Here is a 26,020-nt window from a genome sequence, read left to right as displayed (position 1 = left end):
ACCCCCACCCCCCTTGTTTCCCTGGCCTGCACCCCCATCCTGCCACAGCCCCAGGGGTATTTACAACATGGAACAATAGAGGCCTGGGGTGGGGGGCACTGCGGCAGGGAAGAGGGGGAGCAGGGCAGGTCTCCCCCCAGAGGGGCCCCCCCAAGACAACACAACATCAACAAGAAAAGTTGCAAATCAGGCAGAAATGGGGACGTCATTCCAAGGTCCTTATATACAGACACTGCATGACCAGTGGGAAGGGGGGGTGCCCGGATGGGACCAGGCATGGGCATGCGGCAGGCAGGTGGGCCAGCCCAGGAGCAGTATAGGAAGACAAGGCCTCCGCCCCACTCCCACCGCCATCCCACCCCACCTTTGGTAACAAAAGCCCTTCAGGGAGCCCCTGGCGGTCAAGAGTTTCCTCTGGGAGTTCCCAGGGACAGGGGCTCCCCAGTTCAGCCCTGCTGCAGGGCTGGAATGGGGGCGTCCTATGCCCGCCCTCGTTGGCCATGCGGGGCACAACGAGTTAAAAGTGTGCTGCCCACCCTTGACTCTGCCATCTGCCCAAAGTGAGGGGGTGATCCCTGGAAGTCGAGGAACCGGAGCCTAGTCATTGTAGAGGAGCCCTCTTGGGCATCAGCTGGGGGGAGCCCCATAAAGGGGAAGAGGGGGCTCCCTAGGGTTTGGGGGCTGAAGTGAGGGAAGAAGACCTGGACCCTGCATGGGGGAAGGGCCAGTGTGGTCATGAGGCCAGTAACCCCCCCACTCAGGGCCCTGGCCAGGAAGTCCACGCTGGAGGGGTCAGGAGCAGGGGCCCTGGCATGGGCCCACCTGGGAGCTGGCCGGTGGCTGGGGAAGGGATGGCCGGCCGGCCAGAAGGGGGCTCACAGGTAGATCTCGCGCTTGGCCGTCTGGGCAGATGCCGGTGTGGCTGCAGGTGGGAAGTCCGAGGTCTGGGTCAGGGGGATTTCCTCCAAGGTGGCCGAGTCCTTGCAGGAATCATGGCTACTGTGGGAGAAGGCACTGTAGGAGGGCAGGAGGCGCACGGGGGCCGTTTTGGTGTTCCGGTCTTCCGGGGGGCTGGGGCTGCCGGCGCCCGCAGGCTCCTGCCCTCCTCGGTCCTGGTAAGGCACGAAGGTGGAGAGTTTGAGGGCGCTGCTCTTGGTCCGGCGGCTGGGAGATGACTGGCCAGGCATCCAGCACGTGTCGGAGTGGCCAAACTCGCTGCACTCCCGGGTACATGTGCCCGTCATGGCGACGTCAGGCAAAGGGCGCAGGTCTGCAGGGGAGAGCCGGGAGGATGGTCCTCAGGCAGGGCAGCCTCGCAGAGCTCTGCTCCACAGCCTCCCACCAGCGCCTCCATGCCGCCTTGGAACGGGGGTGCACGCCCCTTCCTGCCCACTGAGCTCACAGGCACACACACCCTCAAATAGACACACACCCTCCCACCATCCACCGCAATAGACACACACCCTCCCACCATCCACCGCATGCGTGCTCTCTCACACACACACACAATCTGTCCTTAAATAGACACATTCTTTCCATCCTCACCCACCCTCCAGCTCTCCTCTCACACATCCACCATATCTGCCCTCAGACAGGTGCACAAACACACACCCCATCTACACACTCCGTCATCTATCTCCAGACGGGCTGAAACATGCACATTTACCCTCAGATAGGGGTGAGGAAACCCCCATCCTCATTAAAGACACAATCTCTCTCTCTCTCTACTGCTCTCTCTCTCCTCTCTCTCTCTCTCTCTCTCTCTCTCTCTCTCTCTCTCACACACACACACACACACACACACACACACACACTCCTACCCTCAGATAGGTGTGGACACACAAATCTACACCAGGCATCTCTATCCTCAGACAAAGGTGGGCACATGCCTCCCTTCTGAGCCCCCTCCAGCCTCACCATGCTCCCAGTTGCCCTGGGACCCCACCCCACACCAGCATAGCAAGGCCCTGCTACAAAGCCAGGGGTTTGCGTAGAAGCACACACTCACATATCCACAAGCACACTCATGCAGCCCCTCCCCGCCTCACTCCGGCCCCTACACCACCCACCACCCCCCTGGCCTTGCCCCGCTCCCTGCCCAGAACACCCATGGGAACAGAAGTTGGCTGTCTGACATCAGCAGTAGCCAGTGTGGTTGCTGGGCAGTGGGGGTCTCCATGGGAACGTCTGGGCCTTGAGTACTTCCTGTCACAGTTGCCCCTGTCCCGCCCTCGCTTGGGGACAGTACCAGGCGGTGCCCCCCACCCCTGTCCAGGGATGTGACTGAGCGGCACCACCCTCCCTGGCTTGGCCTCCTGCCAGTGCAAGGTGAGGAGGGGACAGCTCTGTTGTTAACCCCTCCGGGGCTCTTCAGTTCAGGGCAGAGTGGGGGGACCCAAAGTGGCACGGAGCAGAGCACGGGCACTGGGTGGGCGGGGCTGGGTGCTGGGCCGAGTCCCACAGACCCCAGACCCCAGAGCAGCTCCCACATACCTGGCAGTCCACCTCAGGGCCTGCTCCGGCCAGCCGGCTCTGCGCGGGCACAAAAAGGACGAGACGGGCGTGAGATCACACGATGATGGGCAGGGTGGGGATGGAGGGCACTCTGAGACCTGGGGCCTGGGAGGTTAGACAAGAGCCCTGGGCCGAGGGGTGAGGTGTGGAACTTTTCATCTTGTGGCAGGCTGGGGGAGTTTGGACTGAGGGAGGGGATGAGATCTGAGGAAAGCTCTAAGCTGGAGAGTCTTTCTATCCCAAGGGGAAGCTGATTTAGTCTCCCCACCACGGGCCACCAGAGGTGCCTTCACGCACACACACGCACTACACACACACATTCTGACAACACGCCCCCCATCCATTCCCATGCTGACCTCTGCTCCAGCCCAGATCCCACGTCTGCCATCACCCTCCAAGCCCCGCCCACACAAGCCTTTCCCCTCCCCGGGCCTCCCCACTCCTTCTCCTCAGCCACACCCTCTCCTGCTCCTCCCGACAGGGGATCATCACACCCTTCTCTGGGCTCCTCATAGCATCCAGGGTCCCTTCCCTTTTCTCAAGGCCCTCTGCGCTCTCATTATCTCAGGATCCCCTCAAAGTTCCCTCACCACCACCTGAGCCCTCTGGCCCCCATTCTCAGGGTCTCTGTTCCCAGGAAGCAGAATAAAGTAGTGCTGAATTCAAAGTCTTTGGAGTCAGAGGTGCCTGGGTGTGAATCCCTCCCAGCTCTGTCACTTCCTGTATATGACTTTGGGTAAGTGACTCAACCTCTCTGAGCCTCCGTTTCCCCCACTGTAAAGGGGGCACAATAAAGTTCTCAGATCAGAGAGCGGTTGCGAAGGTTAAATGAACGTATACCAGAAAGCACTCAGCACAGTGTTTACTGCTGAATACACGAGAGCTCGAGAGATGGAGGCTACCTCTAAGGTCTCGTCATCACTCACAGGCTTCTACTCATTCCTGGGGTCCCCTCACCGTTCTCGGGGTGCTCCATCTCTCCTATGCTGCCATCGGGGGTGGTGCGCTCATAGTGATCCTCAGGCAGAGCCAGAGGACCGAGTCGGGGCCCCGAGGATGACTTGCTGGACGGCGTCTCGGACTCCTCCAGGCCACTGTCGTAGTAACTGTGCTGGGATGGGTCCTGCAGCTCCTGCGCCTGGCTGGTGGCGGAGAAGGTGACTCGGCGGTGAGGTAACTGCAGGGAGAGGGAGTGTCACTGCCAGCCGGCCAGCCTGCGCCACGGGGCCACCACCGCACCGGGCTACAGCCCCAGCCAAGCCCACCCCCAGAGCTCCTAGCCCTCTAGGCCTCAACAGCAACCAGGAAGAGGCCCAGCCCCCTAGCACAGCAGAACCCCCCCAGAAAGCAGAGACCTTAATAGAGGACTGCCCCTTGATTCTAGGTCAGCTCCCCGGACAGCCAGGACCACGCACTGGAAGTCCCAACACAGCACAGGCCCCAGTGTTATGATAGCTCCCAGGCCAGCACAATAAGCTTAATCCAGTACAACCACTTGTTAGAGCACAGCTTCCCAGTACTGGCACGGCCTCTGTTTAATTCCAGACAGCCAACACCAAAACAGCACAACACCAGCCAACTCCCCTAATTCCAGCATAGCCTCTAAACACCAGCAAGCCTCCAGTTTTTACAACAGCTCCCTAAAAGCAGGACAGACTCCTAATTCCACAACAGCTCACCAATACCAGAACAGTTCCCTGATTTCCAAATAGCACCCTCCAGACTCCAGCTCCTCACCTGTCTCATTGCTCTGTTAACTTCTCATTGCCTCCAGCCAGTGGGGTGCTAACCTCTTTCTGATCTTCTGTTCCTCACCCCTGGTCTGTAATGCCATAGGCAGGACTCCCTGCTGAGTCCCCACCCACCCAGGTGCCCACTGCGTTCCCCTTCAGAGAGGCCTGGGAGTGGAAAAAGGTGGGAGGGAAGAGGGAAAGGGAGCCTGATGACAAACCAGGGCACCTTGGGGGTGGGGTAGCAGAACACTGGGAACTCCCCAGTCCTCCAGATCAGGAAACAGTATTAACTGGAGCGGGCAGGGCCCAGGAGGACCTGGGCATGGGGGGAGGGGCCCAGCAGACATCAGGGATTCGGAAGGCTGGCTTCTTCGAACGGAGACTCCTTCTAGGAAAGAGGAAGGAGCTTCCGGGAGGGGCCGCTGGCTTGGTAGAGCCAGGATTTAGGAGCTTGGCGCAGGGACTGGGGTGGAGGGAGGGCAACAGGGACAGGCTGCTCCCAGACAGCAGCCCTGCCTGCCTGCCATGGGTTGACGATCTGGCAACCTCAGCCTGGCACTCGGTACAACCAACCCATCCCCCAAACACCCACCTGGGACCACCACTGGTTCTCCTGCCAACTGGAAATTAGAAGTTGTGGAGGGCGCAGACCCGGGCCCCTGTGGGCCAGGGGTGGGAGCAGCCCGGGCCCAGGGCCCTGCTGACGAGTCTCCAGGCTCCTTCTAATCCTCTAAGACCTTGTGGTGCTTTGTCTTTAAAACTCTCAATAGGAGGTTCTCAAGATGGCCAGACGAGGGTGTCCCAGGTCTGCAGACCCACCCTCCTGATGCCCTACACAATTTCCCTGCCATCCAAGGCAGCTGGGGTAAGGGAGGTTGTCAGCACAGGGAGCTTTGGAGCCGCCTTCCCACCTTGGCTCCCACCCCACCTTCAGGCATAGGCAACCCTTCTCGAGATCCACGTTGGGATCCAAAACACTGAAAGGTCTGGGTGATGACAGACAAGATCCCCAAAACTGACCTGATACTTGGGGCTGGGAGGATGTAAAGGAGCACGTCCACCTGGTGATGGAGTGAATAGGTTCCAGGAGGGTCTGGGAGGCACAGGGCAGTCTGGCTGTTGGGTGTTTTTCTTTCCAGTTTTCTTTTAAGACATTAGCCAGCAGCCCTCCCTCCCTGCAGAACCTGTGCCTGGTAATCCAAGGCTTCAGTCCTGCCTCCTAGGCACATCACTTGGTCTTTTTCCTATGATTCTTTTCTGTAAAATGGAGGGTTGGGTCATACTCAACGCTAAATATTCCCTATCATTCTATGACTATCAAATCTTAAAAAGCCTAGATCCAAAATCTCTCTCAGACCCTAGTCCAGAAGTTCTAGACCCTTGCTGGTTATTTCCAATCGGCCGTCCCTATGGACCCTTCAGATTCAACATGCCTGAAACCAAATTCTTTTTCTTTACTCAGCGTCTGCATGGGCAAAGATCTCATCATCCTACCACCCAGATTCAGAAGGATGATATCTATCTGGGGATCCTGGTAGCTCTCCACTCACTCCCCATCCCTATCCCATATCCAATTATCCCTTGAGTTCTGTGAGTCATTTCTCCAGAAGGTCAGCCTGATCCATCCATCCATCATGCCCTTTTCCACCATCCTTGCTCAGACCTTAGAGGTGCAGTCCTGTACCTTCACCTCTACCCACCTTAAATCCACCATACACTCCAGTAAACTCTCTAAAACTCAGTTCATCCAAAGCTCATGAGCTTTCGGGGCCTCCCACTTCTTCTTAAGGAACTTTTGGCAAAGCATCTATGTCCTCTACAGCCTACAGTCTTCCAGTCTCCTGTCTCAGCTCCCTCCTATACCCTCCACTCCAGCCAGAATCCCCTTTCTGCCCTCCCCCTGCCTCCGACTTGGTCACGCTCGCTCACTCCAGCCTCACCTCAGGATTGGCTCAGCCTCCCGTCCAACTCCAGCTCCTCACTTTATGAAGAGCCAGCTCAGGGTTCTCATTCCCCTCCCAGAAGCCCACCCCCATGTCCTATGCACGTTTTCTCATACTGTGTGCCTCAAAGAAAGGGAGGGGGCACCATGGTCAAATAAAAATTTGGAAAACCCAGAGTTACACAAAGTTTAACAGGTTTTCCCTTCTTGCAGGCTTTGCAGAGCCTTTAATAGGTTAACGTGAACTTAGTCTTGGGACCCCTTTTTTATAGCGTAACGGAAAACAGCAGACTCTGGCAATCAGATTTCCTGATGATTTGTGTTTGAATTTGACTCCATCGCTAACTAGTTTTCACTTCTGTAAAATGACCTGCATCACAAAGAGTTATGAGCAGTGGATGAGCTAATTCACATAAAATGCTCAGCATGGTACGTTGCACCTGGTAAGGACTCAAAAAAATGGAAGCAAGTTGTGGCAGAAGTGGTAGAACAAGTTGGGAAGAGCTTTAATATGTGGCAGTTCTCACTGGTGAGAATCGACACCACGATTCTCAACTGCCTCATCTTGTTACTTGTATGTCTTGTAGAAATGTGACCATTTTTCCCTCAAGGTCTAATACTATGCTGAGCACACAGTAGGGATTCAGCCTATGTGTCTTAATGATGACACTGGTGTTGTGGTTTTGTTGTGTTTGAATGTTCAGTGTGGCTCCACGGATGGGTTGGACTGGAGCCGAGTAAGGGATAATCCCTCAGACCTTGAGAAAGAAAAAGAGATTAAGGAGCTAAAGGAACAGAAGAAAGAGAGAGAGGCGGTGGCAGCAAGGGGAGGAACAAAAGAGAAAGAATGATTGGTCAGGAGCTGCTGGAGGTAACCCTAGAGATGCTTATTTGTCCAAGGGAAACGCGATGAAACCAGATTTCACTTCCCCATGCACCACTCCTCCAAAGCCCCTAGGAGTTTTTACTTTGGGGGTACCCCGGGGCATTGGGGAGTTTGTGGACAGAATCAGAGTAGAGAGCTGGCACCCTGGACCTCCTGGGAGTGTCTCAAGCCTCTTCAGTCGCCACAGAGACAGGTTGCCTCTGGCCTCAGAGACTCCCCCTGGACCTGAGACCCCTCACCCGGACTTTAGCCTCCTCCTCAGGCACAGCCAGAGACAGGGCAGACCCAGGAGAGCAAGAAGTGAGAGACGGAGAGAGAGAGAGTGAGTGAGAGCTAGCAGCTCAGGGTGGCCAGAGCAAGGAGCTGAAGGAAGGGAAGGGAGGGGGCCGGATAGGGCGCCTCAGCCCTGGTCAGCAGGGGGGATACAGAGCAGGTCAGTCCATAGCACTGGGGGATATCCTCCCCTCTCCCTGGGCCCTCCCTCCCGGCAGCCCAGACTGGTGACCATGGTGGGAAGACACAGGGCAGAGCAGGCTAATTGCTGGGTGTTGAGCGGTATTGGGATGAAGAGGCTGGGAAAAGGACTTGGGACGATCTTACCTCGAGGGAAGGTGCCTGGTATAATTAAGAGGTTCTCTGCCTTCACCTGAGGCAGCCAGGCTGCACTCCACCCCCACCAGCTGCTCTGGTCTGAGCTCTGTTGGGAGATGCTCCGATGTGCACAAATGGGAAAGGTCAAGTCTCAGCCAGCAGAGAAAGGGCAGGACTTGGGTGCATCTCCATCCGCTTTCTTGGTAAAGGGTGCCATTCCCAGGGAGGTCTCACAAACGTGAGGGAAGGGGACACTGCTGGACAGCTCCATTTGAAGCCTGCTCAGAAAGCACTTCCCCCAATCATGGACATGGTCATGGTGGGGCGGCGGGGGGACCTGGTCAATTAAGATAGGGTTGGGGCAGAGGGGCAGGTCTGGGACGGGGGAAGGGACAAAGAGCAGGGATGGGGAAAGTGAGGCAGGACATCGGACAAAGGGCTGTTTCCAGTCTCTCTCGCTCCTTCTCTCAGTTCCAGGAAAATAAGAAGCCAAAACTCCAAAAATAGAGAACTTTATTATCAGGGTGAAGTGTTTGGGGCTGGGGGAGGGGAACTGGGGCCCAGCCCCAGGAGTCTGGGGTGGGGAAGAGGGTGACACACAGTACACAGAGAAGGCACAAGTGGGGAGGCCCCCTTCCCTGACAGAGCGTCCACCTGGTTACCCACCAGGAGCCCAGGTCCCCCCTTTCCCCCCTAGAGAAGCACCCATGGCTGGTCTCGGACAGAGACCCACGTTTGTAGGAGACTTCTTCTCCATTTCCCTCCCCGCTTCTGCCTCCAAACCCTTCTGCTCACCTACCCATCAGTCCCCACCTGCAGGACCCAGCGGGTGGTCCAGTGTCCCAGGATGTGACAAGCCACAGGCCTCTCTCCCAGTGCGGAGCGGGGTTGGGGGGGGACACGGAGCACACCCTCAGTTTGCATTCGGCTCGGCCCGACCCTCCAAGCCTGGGTGAGGCAGCAGGGTCATCAGTGGTCCCAGCATCCCCCGATCTTTGGCTCCACCTCCCACCACTGACTTGGGCTGGTGAGCACGGCAGGCCCGAGACACCAGCTCTGTTACTCCCACACCTCGGTCCAGATGGCCCCGTGGTAGGGGTGGGGTGGGGGCCGGGGTATGCTGAGCTTCAAGGGCTGGCCTACCTGCTTGCTGGGGTATTTGGGGGGGTTGGTGCGGTAGCTGTAGTCGGAGTACTGCTCAGAGCCAGTGGACGTCGTGTCCCCAGTGCCTACGAAAGTGTTGGCTGGTGGCAGGTCCTGCACCACCTGGTGCTTCTTGGAGGCGGAGGGTGACTGGGGCTGCAGCTGGATGGAAGGCAGTGGGGAATTAGAGCGATAGTGGCGGCCGAGGTCAGGGCTGCCTGGTGGGTAGTTGAGGGGCAGGTGGATGCGGGGGCTGTCCCCAGGGGCATCGCTCATCAGGTTGAACTTGAGGGATTTCTGCAGCCCGGCCTCATCCTCGTCCTCCACCGGCTTCACGGGCTTGGGAGACTTGCTCTTCTTGCCCTTGCTTTTGTTTCCCTTGGAAACTTTGCTGCTGGGCTTGGGGGCATACAGGTCCTTGGTCTCCTTCTTGCCAGCCTGGTAGCCACTCTTGGCCTCCCGTTGCCGGCAGTAGCGCACGAGCACGGCCAGGGCAATGAGCAAGGCCACGGCCACGACACCCGCCACCACGCCAAACAGGATGTTGCCGCGCTGCTTGGAGCGCTCGTATTCTGGATCCCCAGCAATGTCGATGTCCAGCGGCGTGTCCAGGCTGTGGCCCAGCAGGGTCTCCAGCAGGGTGCGGTTGGCCAGGGTGTCATTGACATACAGGTGGACCAAGGCTGTGCCAGAGCGAGGGGGCTTGCCGCGGTCAGTGACCTTCACCACTAAGCGGTGCAGCCCATGGTGGCGCCGCTCAAGCTCCTTTTCCAGGGTGATGGCGCCGGAATGCGACCCAATCTGGAAGAGTCCGTAAGGGTTGCCGCCGGCGATGCTATAGGTCAGCTCAGCGTTGACACCAGAGTCAATGTCCTCAGCTGTCACCTGGCTGACCGTCTCGCCCAGACGGGTCTGGGGGGTCAGCAGCCGGTGGGAGGTGTTGGAAGGGGCGGTGATAAAGGGTGCGTTGTCATTCTCATCCAGCACGTTGATGGTGACGCCAACGTAAGCCGAGCGAGGTGGGACGCCGCCGTCCACCGCCTTCAGCTGGAAGGTATAGGTGCTTTGCTGCTCCCGATCGAAGCTCAGGCTGGAAAGGATGGTGCCCGTGCCGTTCTGGATAACAAAATCACCATTGTCCTGCTCCACCGTGAGCTGCACCCGGGCGTTCTCCCCCTTGTCCCCATCAATGACCGTCACCATGCCCACTGGACTCAGCGCCGGCATGTTCTCCATCACTGAGAAGTTGTAGCCACTCAGCATGAACTTGGGGTCATTGTCATTGCAGTCCAGCACGTTGACAAGGACGGTGGCTGTGCCTTGGAGGCTGGGGCTGCCCCGGTCGGCTGCCACCACCTTCAACTCGTAGCTTTCCCTCTGTTCTCTATCAAGGGATGTCTTCACCCGGATCTCTCCAGTCTCAGGTGAGATGGTGAAGAGGCCCTTGGCAGCCGGCTCAGGCTCCAGCGAGTAAACCAGCTCAGCATTGGAGCCCGAGTCGGCATCGCTGGCAGTGACCTCGGCGACCACTTCACCTGGCTTGTTGTTTTCTGGGAAGGCGACCTCAGTGACACTCTGGGTGAAAACAGGTGCGTTGTCATTGACATCCACCACCTGCACCTTGAGGGAGTTGGTGCTCGAGAGTGGGGGGTTGCCAGAGTCCACGGCCACAATCTCAATGGTGTAGTCTTTGACCTTCTCATAGTCGAGCGGGGTGGTGGTCTGCAGGAAGTACTTCTTCTTGCTGTCACTTCCCGTCTCACTGGCCTGGCGGAGCTGGAAGGGCACGTCACCTGCCACCACACAGGTGACAGCTGCGTTTTCTCCCTCATCTCGGTCAGATACCTGCACCAGGGCCACAGCTGTCTCTTCTGCCACGTCCTCTGAGATGTTAGCCATCCCGTCTTGGTGAGTCACCAGCCCTATGCCCCGGATCTCAATGGTGGGGGCATTGTCGTTCACGTCCTTCACGGTCACCACCACTTGGGCTCGGGCACTCTTGGGGTTGGTGCCTCGGTCCTTGGCAAGCACCGAGAAGCGCAGGGTGCTTAGGTCCTCACGGTCCACGGGGCCCTGCACAGTGATAAGTCCCGTGTTCCTGTCCAGTCTCAGAAGACGCCTCACAACCTCGGGCACCTGGTGGAACGTGTAGTCGATCTCTGCGTTGGCACCTTGGTCAGAGTCATTGGCCTTCACCTACAGGGCAGGGGGAAGAAACAAGGAAAACGGGGCTGGGTTAGTTTGGCGATAAATTAAGCGACACATTTCTGCCTTTCCAACGAGCATGGCAGACGCAACTAATCTAACAAGGCACCCTTTCCAAAAGCAGCACATGCATGCCCTGCCCTTTTCCCAATCCTGACACTTTGGCATATATTACGGATCTCTTTCCCTGAAGAGCACAGATACAGCCCACAAATCCTCAGTGGTGCTACAAGCTACTACTAGAGATGGGACAGGGCAGAACTGAACTCTACTTATCACTCCTATACTAGTCCACCCAAATATGGGGATGAGGATCCAATTAGCAGCTAGGGCAGCCCTTCCACCCGATTAAACTGGCCTTCAAACCCTTCTGAAGAGCTGGAAAGGTGTGAGTAGTAGAGATGGTGTGTATGCGTGACATATGTGTGCAACATGCATGCATGCACACACATGTGATTACGTGAGAAGGTATGTTTATGCACGTGTCTACTGGCACACGAATGGAGACCCACATGCCCCTCTGGAGGCCACAGGTGAGGGGATTTCTTTTTCGAAAGGAGCCAGGTAGGGATGTGGGTCAGAGGGAGCCCGCCAGGCCAGGTCACTACACTCTGTCAAAACCGGGGAAACCTGTTTCATCTCTCTTCCCCTCCCATGGCTGGCGCTGGCTAGGCATCAACTTGAGGAATCCAGCCGAGCCTGCGGCCAGGAGGGAGGGGCTGGTGCAGCCCACAGAGCCTGCTGGCAGCGGGCTGGGCTCCCAGCATCACACAATGAACTGTCTGTCCCTTTGCAGTGGGCGCATCCTTCCACGCCAAGGCCGACACACACTCGGCCCAAGTCTATACAAACATGGGTGGTAATGGGGCAACAGGAGCCAGGTGGGAACGGTCATGAGGTAGCACTGGTCAGGGAGCAACAAGAGGGATGGAGTTAGGTCACAGCCCAACAGAATGTGATGGCAGTGCGGGTGGGGGCGGGGGAGCAGGGGGTAGGGGGTAGACAGGATAGGCGCCACTTGGCAGAGTCTCTGGGGAGCAGAGCAAGAGTCCTAGGTTCAAATCCCAGCTCTGCCACTTCCCAACTATGAGGCCTTGGGTCAATTATTTAACATCCTCAAGCCTCAGTCTACAAATGTGCAAAATGGGGATAATGATAGAACCTACTTAATGGGGGTGTGGTGAGGATTAAATGGGATGATAAGTGTAAAAATGCCTAACACTGCCTGGCACATGGCAAGTGCTCCCTACATAGCATTTATCCCTCTTTTTGTCCATCCAGCTCTGAAAATCGGTGCTGTCACAGTATTGGGCATTGCACCTAGCAGGCCCTCAGGCCACTGCTAGTCTCCTTTCCTTCCCATCAGGATTTTTTTGTCAGTGAAAACACTGGTGAGCTACCTGGTCTCTGCTCACCCCTCTAATGGTTTCTCCTCGCCCCTCCATCCCCCTGTTCCCCCAGTCTGTCACCAGCTTTTTCATTATGATCCCCACTGTCTCCCTGTCTCTAGACTGGTCACCCACCTCCTTGTCTGCCTCTCTTGCCACCTCACCTCTCTGTCTCTGTCTCTGAGTCTTGACTTCTGTCTCTCTTTCCCTCCCATCTTGCTCAGTTCTCCTTCTGCCTCTTTCCCACTGCTGGCTCTCTCCCATCCTCTCTTTTCTGCTCTGTCTACCCGTAGCCTCGTCTCTGCCCCATTCTCCTGCGTCATCCCGCTTCCCAGCTCTTACACACATGGGCTCTGAAGCCAAACTGTTGGATGTGGCCAAGGTGGAATCTGAACACATCAGGTGGGGGTTACCAGGCAAGTTTCCTAATCTCTGTGGGCTCAGTTCCCCATCTGCAAAATGGGGATAATGCTTACATTGTACTGTGGAGATTAAATGATATAATACACATAATGTATTCAGAACAGTACCTGGCACCTAGGCTATGATTATTCGCCATCCCCGACTGTCTGTCTCCCTTTTCTTTCTCAGTCTCTCTTCTACAGGTTCCAGTCCACCAGCCTCTAAAAAGAGGCCCAAACTCCTCCCCGTGCCCTGCTTCAGCTTGAGGACTTGGGATGAAGGGTTTCCCAGGACGGGTAATGGTGAGCCCTCCTCAGCTTCCTCATACCAGAGACAGACAGCTTCAGCCCATGGGGAAGGAGAAAGGAGCTGGGGCTGGCAGGAGGCCAGGGCTGAGATGACAGTGGGAGATACGCCCACCTGTCTGCAGGGACGCTTTCTTTGCTCTCTCCCAGGCCCTGACCCCACCAAGCTGCCCAGCCCCTGGGGCAGTTCCCATCGAGAGGGGTGTTGAGAGCTTCAGCAGAGGCCACCGACCCCCCCTACTGTGCCCAGCACCCCACACCCATGGGTACCCTGTGCCTAGGGGAGGAGGTGGGTGTACAGACATCTGTGTACAGTTTTCTAGAATTCTGAGGACTCACCTGGCTAAAATGATCTCTTGTGACTGTCAGGGATGGGCAAAGCAAGGCTCTGTCCTCCAGCCTCAGGAAACTCGCATGTGGCTAAAGGGCCCCTGGTTGGGAAGACATTCTCATCTCTGGAGAGATTCTACTTGGACAAAAGGCGGTTCACTTGTTCCAGCTCAGCTCACTTGGCTGGGGAGAAGGATATCATTTGACTTGGGAGGGGGTTTCACTTTGCAGAGGTTTCTCCAGCTCGAGTCTGCCTCGGGGATGGGGGGATCACTGTTCATACGCTATGTCACTGTCACCTGAATAGCTTGACAGAGGAAAGTAAATCCCCTGCTGGGGTGTGGTGGACTTGTGGGAAGGTCTCACCAGGCGGGGGCTGGGGAAAAGAGATCTCACCGCAACATCTTGGCCATCTTGCCCTTAAGTGAAGGGAACTCTCACGAGGTTGGGGTAGGCTCCCATTTCTAAATGTGGGTCACCCTGACAGTTAGATGGAGGGGCCTCTCACCTGGATGACTGAGTGTCCTATGGGGCTGTTCTCAGACAGCTCAGCCTCGTAGGACGGCCGCTCGAACTTGGGGGCATTGTCATTGGTGTCGAGCACAGTGACCCGCAGCAGGGCGCTGCTGGCGCGTGGGGGGTTGCCACCATCCTGCACCTTGATAGTGAGGTCATAAGAGTCCAAGCGCTCCCGGTCCAGGTTGCCCATCACGATGAGCTGCGGCTGCTTTCCGTCCTGGTCCTCTGCCACCTGCAGCTTAAAGAGCCCCTGGGCCTCGGGCCCCACCTGCAGCTCATAGGATGCCACACCATTGGGGCCAGCATCGCGGTCCGAAGCCACTGGGATGGAGAAGAGTGAGCCATTGTTGGTGTTCTCGGGGATGGGCAGCGTGATGACTGGTGAGGCGAAGTTGGGCGTGTTGTCATTGATGTCCTGGACCTCTATCTGGCCCTCTAGCAGCCGGGGGCTTCCATTCTGCACGAGGTCCGTGATAGACACCTCAAACTCCAGGATGCAGGGCTCACCCGGGAGCTGGTTCTGGCATTCTCGGAGCCCCTCGCGGTCGATAGAGGTCTCCGTGGTAAAGATGTCGCCTGTCTTGCCATCCACCCGCAGGTACGGGGCGCCTACTTCTAGTTTGTATAGGTGGCCCACGTCTGGAAAACCGTAATCGGCTGCGAGGCTCCCAATGAGGGTGTTGGGCGGTTGCTCCTCTGGCACCTTGTACACCACCCGAGTGGCGTGGCCTGGGGACGGAGCCAGCAGCAGCAGAAGGGCCAGCAGCAAGGCAGGCGGCAGCAACCGTTGCCCCCCAGGGCCTGGGCTGCGCCTCAGGGACCCCATCCGGGCAGGCTCCAGAATCAGGAGGGCTGTATGTGAGGGAGACAAAACAGGGGGTCAGCTGGGAGGAGGGCCCAGGCCCTGGGGGCTGCCCAGAGCCAGCCGCCGACTCCCCCTCTGCCACCTACACACTGATCTCCCAGGAGAGATCTGCCCTAGTACAGAGCGCAGAACCCTGAGTCTCACCCACAGCTGGTGTAGCAGCGGTGTCTGCCCCAGCTGGAGGAGCAGGTCTAGAGCAGTTCCTGCCCAAGGAACGCCCTGACCCACCTGACACTCCCTCCCTCCCTGCTCTCTACTCTGTGCTTTGCCCAACACCTCCTTCTCAGCAGCATCCTGCCATAGTCACCCATGCTAATTACCCTGATACTGAGATAGGGAGAGACAGCAAGTGGAAGGGCGAGACCAGGAGCAACCCCCCCACCCCCCACCCCCCACCCCCACATACAAGGTAGGAGAGAGACGCAGGTACCCTCACGTTCCCCAGACCCCGGATCGTCAGCTGCCCACGCTGAGGGCCACTCACGTTGGCTGCAGGGAGAAGGGATGATGTCACGTTCCTCTCCCTTCTGAGATGCCAAGTCAGTGTACGCACAGGAGGTAGGACATCTCAGATCCCTTTCTCCTGGCAGTAATCACCCTAGTGCCCAATGTCCCCACCCTCGTGAAGGGCCAGCTTGGACTGGGCACCGGTTAGGGCTGTGGAGTAGGTGTTAGCCCTCCCCGAGCCCCTTCCAAACAAACATGCCCCTGGGCACTCACACCTGTGTGTACACACACAGCTCCCGGGGCTCCTCTACCCTCCCTCTCCACCAGGGTGGGGGACGGCGGGGAGGAGAGACACGAGCAGGTATGTGGAAGAAGAGAGTAGACGTCAAGACTGGGGTCAGGACTGTGGTCAGAGCTGACTAGCCCTGGAATTGGCATTGGGAGCTGCCCCAGCCTATCCTTAGCAACTAGGAGCCCAGCAGGTCTAACTGGAACAGAGCTGCCAATAACACCAGCAGCCTTGCCCTGACCGCTCACTCCCCATACCCCTGCTCAGTCTCTCAGTGAACATCTGGCCCCTCCCCCGCTTAATCGGTCCAGTCCCATCTCATACCTGCCTCTCCCCGCCCACCCCCAAATCCTTCCAGTTAGAGCCCTGTATGCCCCAGCCAACCACAAGCTGCACTGCCATCACCACAAGAGCCTGCTTCTTCTGCCCATCTCCCCCAGCTTTGAGCTGTGCATCAGCAGACCCCAGCCAGACCCTCCAGCTAAGTCCCAGTCTTGACTCCCTCCTCCTCTCCAGCACTACCACGACCACAGCCAGCCCTTCTATTCAAATCCAAAATCTTCAGCCCAGTATTTTCAGCAGAGGCTCAGGCTCAATCTTCCTTCCCTAGCTCCTGGAGTACGTGCCCCATACCTGGAAATCCCACCCCAGGCCCTGTCACAGGCCACACCCACCCCACTGAAGGCAGGTTCTGGTCACCCAGGAAGCCTTCCCAGGCCTCCTCAGCCCTCGGTGACCTCTCCTTCCTCCAACTCACAGCCACTTATTGTGTGTCTCAATCCCATGGCAATGAATCACTGTGCAGCCTGGGACACCGCCCGCCCCTGTTGTTCAATCCCAGTTATTGTGCACTTATTCCTGTGTTCTCTGCACTTATTCCTCTCCGAGCATCCCGAAGGAAGGGACAGGGCTCCCTACACTCATCCCCCAGCCCCCACCCATTCACCTTCACAGAGCTGGGCATACTATAGGCGCTCATTCATGCATTCAGTGAGCGTTTATTGGGCACTTACAACATTCCAGGCGCTATCCTGGGCAGTGGGACACAGCGGCGAACAAGACAGATGCAATCTGTCATCGTGGAGCTGACAGTGGTTCTAACTCAGGGACTATTTGTCACTTTTGTTGGGCTGTACCCATTTGACAGATGTAAGCAGCAGGGTGGAGAAGAGCAGGGAATGTGACATCAGACAGTCTGAGGCAAACCCCAGCTGCCCACTTTCTGACTGCGTGAGCTGGAGCAATTGACTTAGAGCCTCAGTTTCCTTATCTGTAAAATGGGGATAATACTACCTCTTTCCTAGGGAGTCTGAGATCATGTGGGCTAAATGCCTAGCACAGTGAGTATTCAACAAATGCTCCCTCAAAGCACGCACAGTTGCAGTTAGGTAGCTGTTTGGGAAATAACCTGTGAATTGTTTCTCTTTCCTATGAGACGGTGAGTGGAGACTGGGAGGGCCTCTGCTCTGTTTACATCCTCAGGGCCTTGCCCTGGACCCTGCACACCGTAGGTACTCAGTAACAGCTCATGAATGACTGTGATTACTTCACCTCTCAGGCTTAGCCTATCCTGGAACTTTCTGTATGGTCACTGCTTGTTTTCTTGCCCATTTCCCTACTCCACTGAGAACTCCCTGGGGTCTGATTTAATCCTTCTCTGTGTAGGTCCCTAGCAGACTCTCAGCAAATGGTCATTGAATGCAGATTCCTTACACAAGCACAGCCCCTCCCTGGTCACTCCTCGCACTAATAGGCTCAACGCCTGTGAGGCTGTTATCAGATTAGTGTGTGTGTTTCCTCTCAGCTGCAATCTTAATCTCTTTAAAGGAGGGAGGAATCTATCTGATGCTCTATTTGGACCCACCCTCCAGCCATTTCCCCTCTCTCTGCATGGACCTGGCACTGGGCTCATCTTACCAACAAGCCTCAACCCAAACACACCTGTCTCCAAAGAACCTCATTCCCTTCTGGGCGCCTTGTCCTGCCCTCCCTTGCACAGCACACACACAACATGGGATCACTGTGAACACCGATTCCGTGCGGAAGTCTTGGCGGGGTGGGGGTTACTTGGGAGTTACCCTAAACATGACAAAGAGGAGAAATAAAGCAGTGCCGGCCTGCCTCCACTCCCTCCCTCCAGATCAACGGTTTGTAACCTTTTTGGGTCACATTCCCCTTTACGTATTTTATGAAACCACACTGCAGATTTTTCCAAGAAAAATGAACACTTAGAAATTTTGGCTACAAATTCAGAGGTCCGTGGTCTGGCACCGTCAGGGTGACTTTCATTTGTAGCCGCTCTAAGAGCTACAGATTAAGCACTGACCTTGGGGGCTTCCTTCCCCATCTGGGGTCACAACCAGGGGCTCTAACCCCTCAGGCCTTCCAGGCAGCACAAACGTAGCATGCTTGTGACACATTCCCCCCCATCCCCCCTCCCCACGCCTGCCCCCTAACTCTCATACACATTCTCTCACTCACCCTGTCACCCTTAGGGGTCAGGAAAGGATTGTGGCATCTAACTTCTGAGTTGGGAAGAAAACCAAAAGGGAATATCCAAGGCAAGCAAGGTTGGGGGCGGGGAGGGGGCGCGGTTTCCTGGGAGGAAGGTGGAATTTGGGGGGGAAATGGGGTTGGGGGAGGGTTGCCCAGAGTAGGTTGCCCAATAAGAGCTGAAGAGAGTTTAGGCTCTTTTAAGCACCTGGAGAGTTCCTTCAAAATGAGTATTATCTGGCTCCACCCTTAGGAATTCTGATTCTGGAAGAGGGACCTGGAGAAACCCCCAGGCAGCAAGGTGGAGGCAGCAAGGGTCAGGAACCTTTTGGGAACAACTTTGAGGTACTCTAGGTCTTTGGAGTTAAGAAAGAAGCATAGATTCGATTATCGGCACCTTTATTACCATCATCACTCTCCTCACTATCACCATCGACCCAACTAACACTCCCCGAGAGATTTCACTACATTTACATCCATTTCCCATCGAATCCTCCCAACCCACTGAAATGGGTACTATTTATTATTAATTTATGGCTCCCCATAATACAGATGATAAAACTGAGGCTCAAAAATAATAATTGCCTTAGGTCACAGAAGTAGTAAGCAGAAGAGTTGGGATTTGAGAAATAAGAATGCCTCCTCACTGAATTGGGAAAAGGCTGGATGGGGGAAGGCAAATCAGTGGTTGTTATGTACCACCCCTGTCACCCCCCCTCCCTGCCCCCGCCAACACACACACACACACACACACACACACACACACAATCCCTGGGCTGCCAAACCTGCAGGGCAAGGAGTGAAAGAGAGAGAGCCTAGGGTTCAAGGTCCAAAGGAACCCAGGCCTCCCAGGATGCAGAGAGAGAGACAGAACAGCCAGGAGTGGCAGTGCGGCAGCCTTTCCTACCCCCTGCTCCCACCCACCATCCCTGAACTTTGTCCTGGTGGTTGGTTGCTGGGAGTCCTTAGTCCCAGACAGCAGCCTTTGAAACGATTAGTGCCTTATCTGCCCTTCCCTAGGCATTGGCTGCCTTCCCAGCAGGGGTGTCCCCACCTCCACCTGACGACACTGGGCACCCAGGACCCTGAGAAGCCAGAGCCTCAGTAGGGGCAGTGACTCATTCTTCTCAGGCCAGAGGAGCACAGTGAGGTGTGAGGGGGCAGAGTCCGGGGAAGGGCAAGGAAAACGCCATCTGTGTCAACATCTGGGGAGGAAGGAGAACAGTGCTGAGGGTTCACCTGGAACCTTCATTGACAGTCCACCTCGGGGACCAGGGGCCATTTCCTGCTGAATGCTGTGGCCAGAGAGGAAACATACAGGGGCAGACATCACTGTCCCAGAGGCCAGGTCAGCCCTGACCCTCACTCCTGCACTGTTACACAACAGTCACCACCACTGTGGGCACAAATCACCAAGGGACACAGCAAACATCTGGGAGAGGAGGGTAAGCAAGCTGGGCTGTGTGGGGTGGAGCTGTTCAGAGGCTTCCCGCAGTGAATAAGTGCACAGCCCTCAGCTCCTCTCCCTTCTTTTTCACAACCCTCTGTTAGCCTCTGCAGGGTTTCCAGGCACCTGCATTCTTGAGTCAGACTGTCAGGGTTCAAACCCTGGTTCCACCACTTCCTAGCTGTGTGACCTTGGCCAAGTGACTTTACCTCTCTGAACATATTTCCATATTGTGAAATGGAAATAATCCTGCCTCTTGAAGTTATTTGGGAGGATTAAATGAGAGCCGATGCATTAAGGTCTATTACGTTGTAAAGGACAGATAGCTTTCCATCACCGAAGACAGCACTTGATTTCCAACATCAGGCAAACAGCAGGTGCTCATTGGTTCAATAAATAAATGAGCCAATCCCCTGCCAGTTGGGAAGACCTATGAAGGCAAGGATGGTGTCTGTCTTACTACAGTACTGCATCCTCATCACCCACCATGGGCCCTAGCAGACAGTAGGTGCTCAATACATGGTTGAAAGAATCTCTCTCTGCAGCACCAACTATCCTCTCTCACGGTAGGGGCAGACCTCACCCGTATCAGAAGGGCCTCCTCCTTTCCCATCTCCTCTGCCCCCCAGCCTTGACTCCTGCTCAGCTCCTCCCCCCACCCTTGCAGACCTTCTCCTGACCCACACTCCGCGCAGTTAGCTCACCATCTCTACCTAGCCCAGCTCCCCTGACCAAGTAGCCACAGCAGCAGCCCGTCTTCCAGGAGGACGCCTTACCAGCAAGACCCCCCCTTTCCAGCTGAAATCCCTTTTGGAATTGGGGATTGGGTGGGAGGGAAGGGAAGAAACTAAATGCAGCCAGAACTGAAACCGGACCTGCTCCCCTACCACCCCGCCCCTGGCAGTCTCTGGAGGCTCCTCTCATCCCTCTCTCCTCGATTCCACGACATCCCCTGGTCTGGTCGTAATTACACATTTCAATCCTCCCAGACCGCCACGTCAAGAAAGTAACACCCATCCACCCCACACACACCTAGACCTCTGGGCTGTCACAAACACCTTCTGCGCGCTCTCCTTCCTGGCAGCTACCAAGGGTTGGCCCAGAGCAGGTAATGGAAGGCTCTCGGCGTTTTCCGGCACGACGTCCTGGACTCTGCCGGCCGGGGCAGACCTCAGCCTACACCGCCGCGGTCAGCGGGCGCTCCCCGTACACCTCCTGCGCGCGGGGTATCTCCTCCCAGAGGACGCGGGAGAGTGTGTCGGGGGAGGTGGGACGGCGGCTGTTCTCCGCCAGCCTCCGGCTCGGCCGGCCCCACCCCACCCCCACCCTCAGCAGGGAGACGCCGGGCCTTCCCGAGCTCAGGGCGAGGCGCGGCGCGGTGAGAACGCGCCTCATCGGCGTGTCCCTGGTGCCCCCAGCCCCAGGGGCCGCCGCGGGGACTCCCTCCTCCTCCGCCTCTCGGGCCTCAGCCTAGGGACCCCCGCAAGCCGGCGTCGTCTAGAGCCGCGCAGCGGGCGCAGTGAGGGGGCGGGGAGGGAGCCAGCGCCGGAATCACAAAGCAGCGAGCCCGGCCCGGAGGAGAAATTCTCGTAAAACGGACCCTCTAGCGGAAAAAGGGGGCTTTGCCCCACTCTCAATCGTCAAAGACCTCAAAGCAGCCCCGAATATTTCCTGCTAGAAGGAATGGTCTCCGACCACTGCTGCAAAACTGAGGCCAGAAGTCTGGGCTCCCGAGGGTAGCTGGGGGGGGGGGGAAGGGGTGCGAGTCCTTCTCGCCTGCCGGTTGTGCTCCTGCGCGTGCCGCGCGCGTGCCCTCCTGGTCCCAGGGCCTTGCCCGCACACACGACTCTGGCCTGCAGCCGGGACCCGGCGGAGAGGACGCCCAGGTGTGAGAAGGACACAGGTGTGTGGGCCCCAGGTGTGCTGGGGATCCAGGTGGTTTGGAGAACGAAGCTAAATGGTCCGAAGAGGGTCGCAAACACCGCCCAAGGCTTGCACCCTCTGCAAAGGGACCTAGGGCCCTGGAGCTCCGGGGAGGAGGGGTTGGCGCGGGCTGCCAGGTCCAGCTCGTTCCGGGAATTCCCGGCCGGCCGGCCCCGGAGTGGGGGTGGAGAGGCGCCAGCGGGGAAGCAGGTCCGGCCAGTCCCTAGGGTTCCCGCTGGGCCGAAATTTACACTCACTGTACGGCGCTAAGGGGAACCGGGCTCTAGGGGCTCTCCGGGTGGCCCGGCGGCTTCCCCTGACGGAATCTGGCCTCCGAGGGTGAGGGACAGAGCGTGTATGCTTGTGTGTATACGCTGCAAGGTGTAATGTGACACTGTTGGTGGAAGGTGTGTGTGACACCCAGCGTTAAGATGTGTGAAGCAGTAGATTCTGTGTTTGTGACCGTGAGGCGCTGCTGTGGGTGCCACTTGCTGTGTTAGGGCGTGTGCCGTCAAGGAGTGTGCTGAAACACTGGGTTCTGTGTTTATGGGTGCAGTCGAGGGGTGCAAGCGAGACATGTGTTGTGTACCTGTGTTCTGGCCAAGGAGTGTAACATAATTTACGTTAGGGTGTGTGCCTTAAAGGAATATGTGTGTGCGGGGCTGGGTTTTGAGTGTTCATCTGGAGAACTGTGGTCGTGACACTCGTATGTGCGGGCATGAGATTGCTTTTGTGTGTCCATGTCGCCGAATGTCACACCCGGTTGTGTTTTGTTGCTTTGTATGGCCACGGGTTGTGTGTCCGTGCTGCTGAGCGTGCAGAAGCTGAAGCAGATTCTAAGCTACTGACGGTGCCCCAGTGGGCGCTGGTGTGCGGGAGGTATGCCTGTGTGCACATATGTATGTATGTGTGTACATATGTCCGTGGTCTGGCCCTCCGGGTGCCCGCGGGGAGCTGGAAGCGCCTGAGTGATCCGAGCTGGTCGCCCAACAAGTGTGTGTGTGTGTGTGTGTGTGTGTGTGTGTATGTGTGTGCGCGCGCGCGCGTTGTGAACGAGGGTCCTTGCTTGCTACATCCTCGGGGACGGCCCCCCTTCCAACTGGGGGCTTTGGGCTTGCCCCAGGCCATCTCCATCCCTCGCGCGGCTGGAGCCCCCCTATCCCCGCAGCTCCAAGCGCTCCGGGGTGCAGGGCGCCCAGGCTGGAGCCCAGTCCAGCACCCGCTCTCCTCGCTCGGCTATTTGCGGCGGACCTTGGAGGCCAGGGTGCCCCAGCCGCAACCCCAACCACCCCCACCTCAGCCCCGGCGCGCTGAGCACCGACCGGGCCCCCGTGGCCTCGCTCGGCCGAGCGCCCCTCCCTCGGCTCCTGCCGGCCATGGCCGCTCCCGGCCGGGAGCCACCACCGCCTCCACCGCCACCGATCCTTACCCGCCTGTGGGCAGCGCAGGCCGCGGGCCCTGCAGTCCATGAGCCGCCACCGGCCCCGGCCCGGGCTGCGGCTCGGCACGGCACGGCTCTGGCTGGCGCTGCGGTTCAGGCTCGGCTCCGGCTGGCTTTGGGCACAGCAGCCCCGGCGGCTTCGCGTCCGCGCCGCGCTCCCGCTCCCCGAGTGTGTGAGGCGGCGGTGGTGGCGGCAGCGGTGGCGGAGCCAACGGCGAACGGAGAGCACAGCCGGGCCCGCCCCCTCCCTCCCGCCCCCTCCCTCCCCCTCCCTCCTGGCCCGCCCGCCTGCCTCCCTCCCGCCTCCCTGCCCCCTCCCCCGCCCAACACGGCCGGGAGGTGGAGCTCGGGACCGCTCTGGTCCTGCTGGGAGGGGACCCCAGCACCGCTCCCCAAAGCCAGGACCTCTTTGGCTATCTCTCCCCTACCCGAGGCCCGTATACACAGACCGTCCCCCTCCCTGGCTCTTCAGTTTACACTTATCCCACCCGTGCCCCCATCTGGGACCCCTCCCGAATTCCTTTCCTAACCTCACTCAAACACCTGTCCCCTACCCTGCCCCCCTGGGAAGTGGAGGCACGGGAAATGTCTCCCCCGGTGCCTTCTTTTCTGGGCATCTGCTCCTCCAGATCCACCTTCTTCCCGCCCAGACCCCCAGATCACCCCGAATGGCCCTCCCTTCTCACTGCGCTCAGGGGAAGTCCACCCCTCCCCCTCTGGCCGAAGCCGCAGAGCGGTCAGCGTCGGTGGCCGCAGCAAGTCTTGGGGGTGGGGCTATGGAGGGGACCGTGCGAGGGAGAGGGTAACGGGCCCCGGGGGGCTCCTCTAGAATGAGGACTGGGGAGATGTACAAGTGTGAGGATGAGGTAACGCGCCTAAGCTCGGGCTATTAGAGGGTCCCTCAATCACCTGCCCTCTGGGCGGCATGGAGCTGTGACCCCGACACATTTACCAGTGACATACACACATTCACACAGTCACATGGGTCCCTACCCCGCGAAGCCAAGCAGTGTCACGGCCTGTGTCACACGCCCTCGCAGTGCCACACGCTCCCTGTCACAATCACACCGAGTCACACACTGTGTCACACGCAGTGTCTCACACACTCAATACTCAGTTTCTCCCACTCAGTTTTGGCTCTCTGGCGCCATCTAGAGGTGTCTGAGCAGCCTGGGAACTCCTTTTCCTTCGCTCAGGGTTTGGTACCCGAGGCTTTCAAGTGCCCCAGTCTAATACGACCTCCAGCTTTTGCCACTTATAAGCCAACGCAGTGGGTTCCAGGCCAGAAGAGTGAGAAAGACTGTCCCTGGTAAGGCCTGGAACTGGGTGTGCAGAGGCCTAATATGGGATGACTGGGCCTCTATTTGCCATAGCCTCTGACTACCCTATCCACAGGCATCTTCCCATCCCTACCACTCCTCTATCCCTTGTCTCTTTCCTCTGCTTCCTCCCCTTCTGACACCTGTATTCTCTGTGGAACACTCTTCAGGGTAAGGGTGGGCTCTCGGGCCAGCTGAGGGCTGCCCAAGATCTCTCCGAGAGCAGCCCCCCTCCAACTCCCTTTCTGGCCTGGGCCCTGCTCTAGTCTGCACTCTCAGACCTCAGCCCCGGAATCCAAGATGTGGTGCTCTGGATACGAGATGGGGTGAGCTAGTGAAAGGAGGATCTGTCCTATAGGTGGTTTCTCCCGGTCCCCTGCAAAACTCATATGCTCCGCATCACTGAGCACAACTCCAAGGGAGGAATCAGTGGCCCAGAGACAAGAAATCTTCCACAGAGGAGCTGCCCCAGCTTCCCTGCCCCCAGCCTGTGCCCGCTGCCCACTGCAGCAAACCCTCCCCAGTCTGCTTGCTGGGAGCCATTCAAAGGCTCCTCTGTTCTCCTCCCTTGCTCAGGGCTGAGCAAGAGGCAGCCGCAGAGCTGGGCAGGAAATGCTAATCTCCCAGATGTTCTCCTCCGTCCTCCCTGCTCCACCACCGTCAAACCCAAATCCTGCACTTCAAGTGATAGGAGCAGAACTGGGCCAGCGCAACACCAGGGTGTGTCTACTCTTCTCCCTACTCCCCATCCCCTCCTACCCCAGCTGCCAGGCTGGGCTCTGTGGGGGCCCTGAGCCTGGGACAAGGTAGAAATGAGGATGGGGCTGTCTTCCCCAAGCAGAAGGGCAGGCAAAGGGCTGAGACTGGGAGGTTGCAACTGAAGAGGAGAGAAGCCAGGCTCCTGGCCCCATACCAAACTGGGAGGAGGACCTGGTTGGCAAGTAGGGAATCGGGGTCTTCTAAACTGATGATGCCTGAGATTCCAGCTGAGCCTGTGGCCAGGGATTGGGGGATGCTAGGTGTGGGAGTGGTTGCGTTGCTTGTGGCCTAAGGCTCTTGCTGTGATATGTATGTGCCTGGGATGGGCCGTGGCTAATAGAGAGTTAGGATGCTGTAGAGCCTTGCACTGTAACAGAAAAAATTGTTGCCTCTGATGGCAGCTGGGACACTGTTGTGATGCTATGATGCTGGTGTGCCTAGGGTATAGCCAGAACAATCAGAGAGGCTTTTGCCAAGCTGTGTGTGTGTGTGTGTGTGTGTGTGTGTGTGTGTGTTCATGTGTGCATGTTGAGAGGAGGGCTGTAACTGAAATGCTGTAAGGCTTGAAGCTAAAAGTGTGAGGTTGGCATACCTGAGACTGGCTATAGCTGAGAAGCTGTTCTCTGTTAATATGACGTAGGTAGAACTGTAGCTGGATCTACTGCTTAGGTACTAGATGAGAGGCCGTTGCTAGGAGCCTGTACCTGAGAGGAAGGCTGTTACCTGGGATAAGAGCAGAGCTACTGTTGTGTATAGGACTGTAGCTGGGTTGCTATTGGTCCTGAAGCTATAGCTGTGATGACAGCATACTGGGGATTGGCTACAGCTAAGGTGCTGTTGCCCAGGCTTGTGGCTGGGCTGTTACTGTGTGCAGGACTCTAGCTGGGATGCTGTTATGCCTGCAGCCATAGCTCTGAAGCTCAAGTGGAGCTGAGAGGCCATTTCCTGGTAATATAGCGGGACCACTGTTGTGTGGGGGACAGAGGCCACACTCTGTTTCCTAGGAGATGAGAAGCTGTTCCCTGGGAAGCTGTTCTGGAAGGCAGGATGCTACCTAAGATGGGAGCTGATCTGCCGTT

The 26,020-nt window shown here is 57.5% G+C and overlaps 1 protein-coding gene across 1 annotated transcript; it reads right to left on the bottom strand.

Moving 5' to 3' along the window:
* On the bottom strand, positions 1–23,035 carry PCDH1 (protocadherin 1). Its single transcript, XM_060008645.1, has 5 exons — positions 22,852–23,035; positions 13,948–14,810; positions 8,810–11,005; positions 3,472–3,691; positions 1–1,270 (listed from the first exon to the last, which is right to left on the bottom strand). Exons 1-5 carry the CDS (start codon positions 22,889–22,891, stop codon positions 876–878), a joined length of 3,714 nt encoding a protein of 1,237 aa, XP_059864628.1. The 5' UTR covers positions 22,892–23,035; the 3' UTR covers positions 1–875.
* Between the last annotated feature and the right edge of the window lie 2,985 nt (positions 23,036–26,020).

The sequence above is a fragment of the Delphinus delphis genome, chromosome 3 (genome assembly GCF_949987515.2).
Source record: "Delphinus delphis chromosome 3, mDelDel1.2, whole genome shotgun sequence".
NCBI lineage: Eukaryota > Metazoa > Chordata > Mammalia > Artiodactyla > Delphinidae > Delphinus > Delphinus delphis.
The sequence above is the reverse complement of the archived record's forward strand: the minus strand, read 5'-3'. Positions and strand labels throughout refer to the sequence as shown.

What these genes read in the sequence shown, in the direction of transcription:
- PCDH1 (XM_060008645.1), bottom strand. Translation starts at nt 22,891, where the DNA reads ATGGACTGCAGGGCCCGCGGCCTGCGCTGCCCACAGGCGG. An exon ending in CCTGCGCTGCCCACAGGCGG is followed by an intron (nt 14,811 to 22,851) that starts GTAAGGATCGGT and finishes CCTCACATACAG; the next exon opens with CCCTCCTGATTCTGGAGCCT. An exon ending in TAGGACACTCAGTCATCCAG is followed by an intron (nt 11,006 to 13,947) that starts GTGAGAGGCCCC and finishes CCTGCCCTGTAG; the next exon opens with GTGAAGGCCAATGACTCTGA.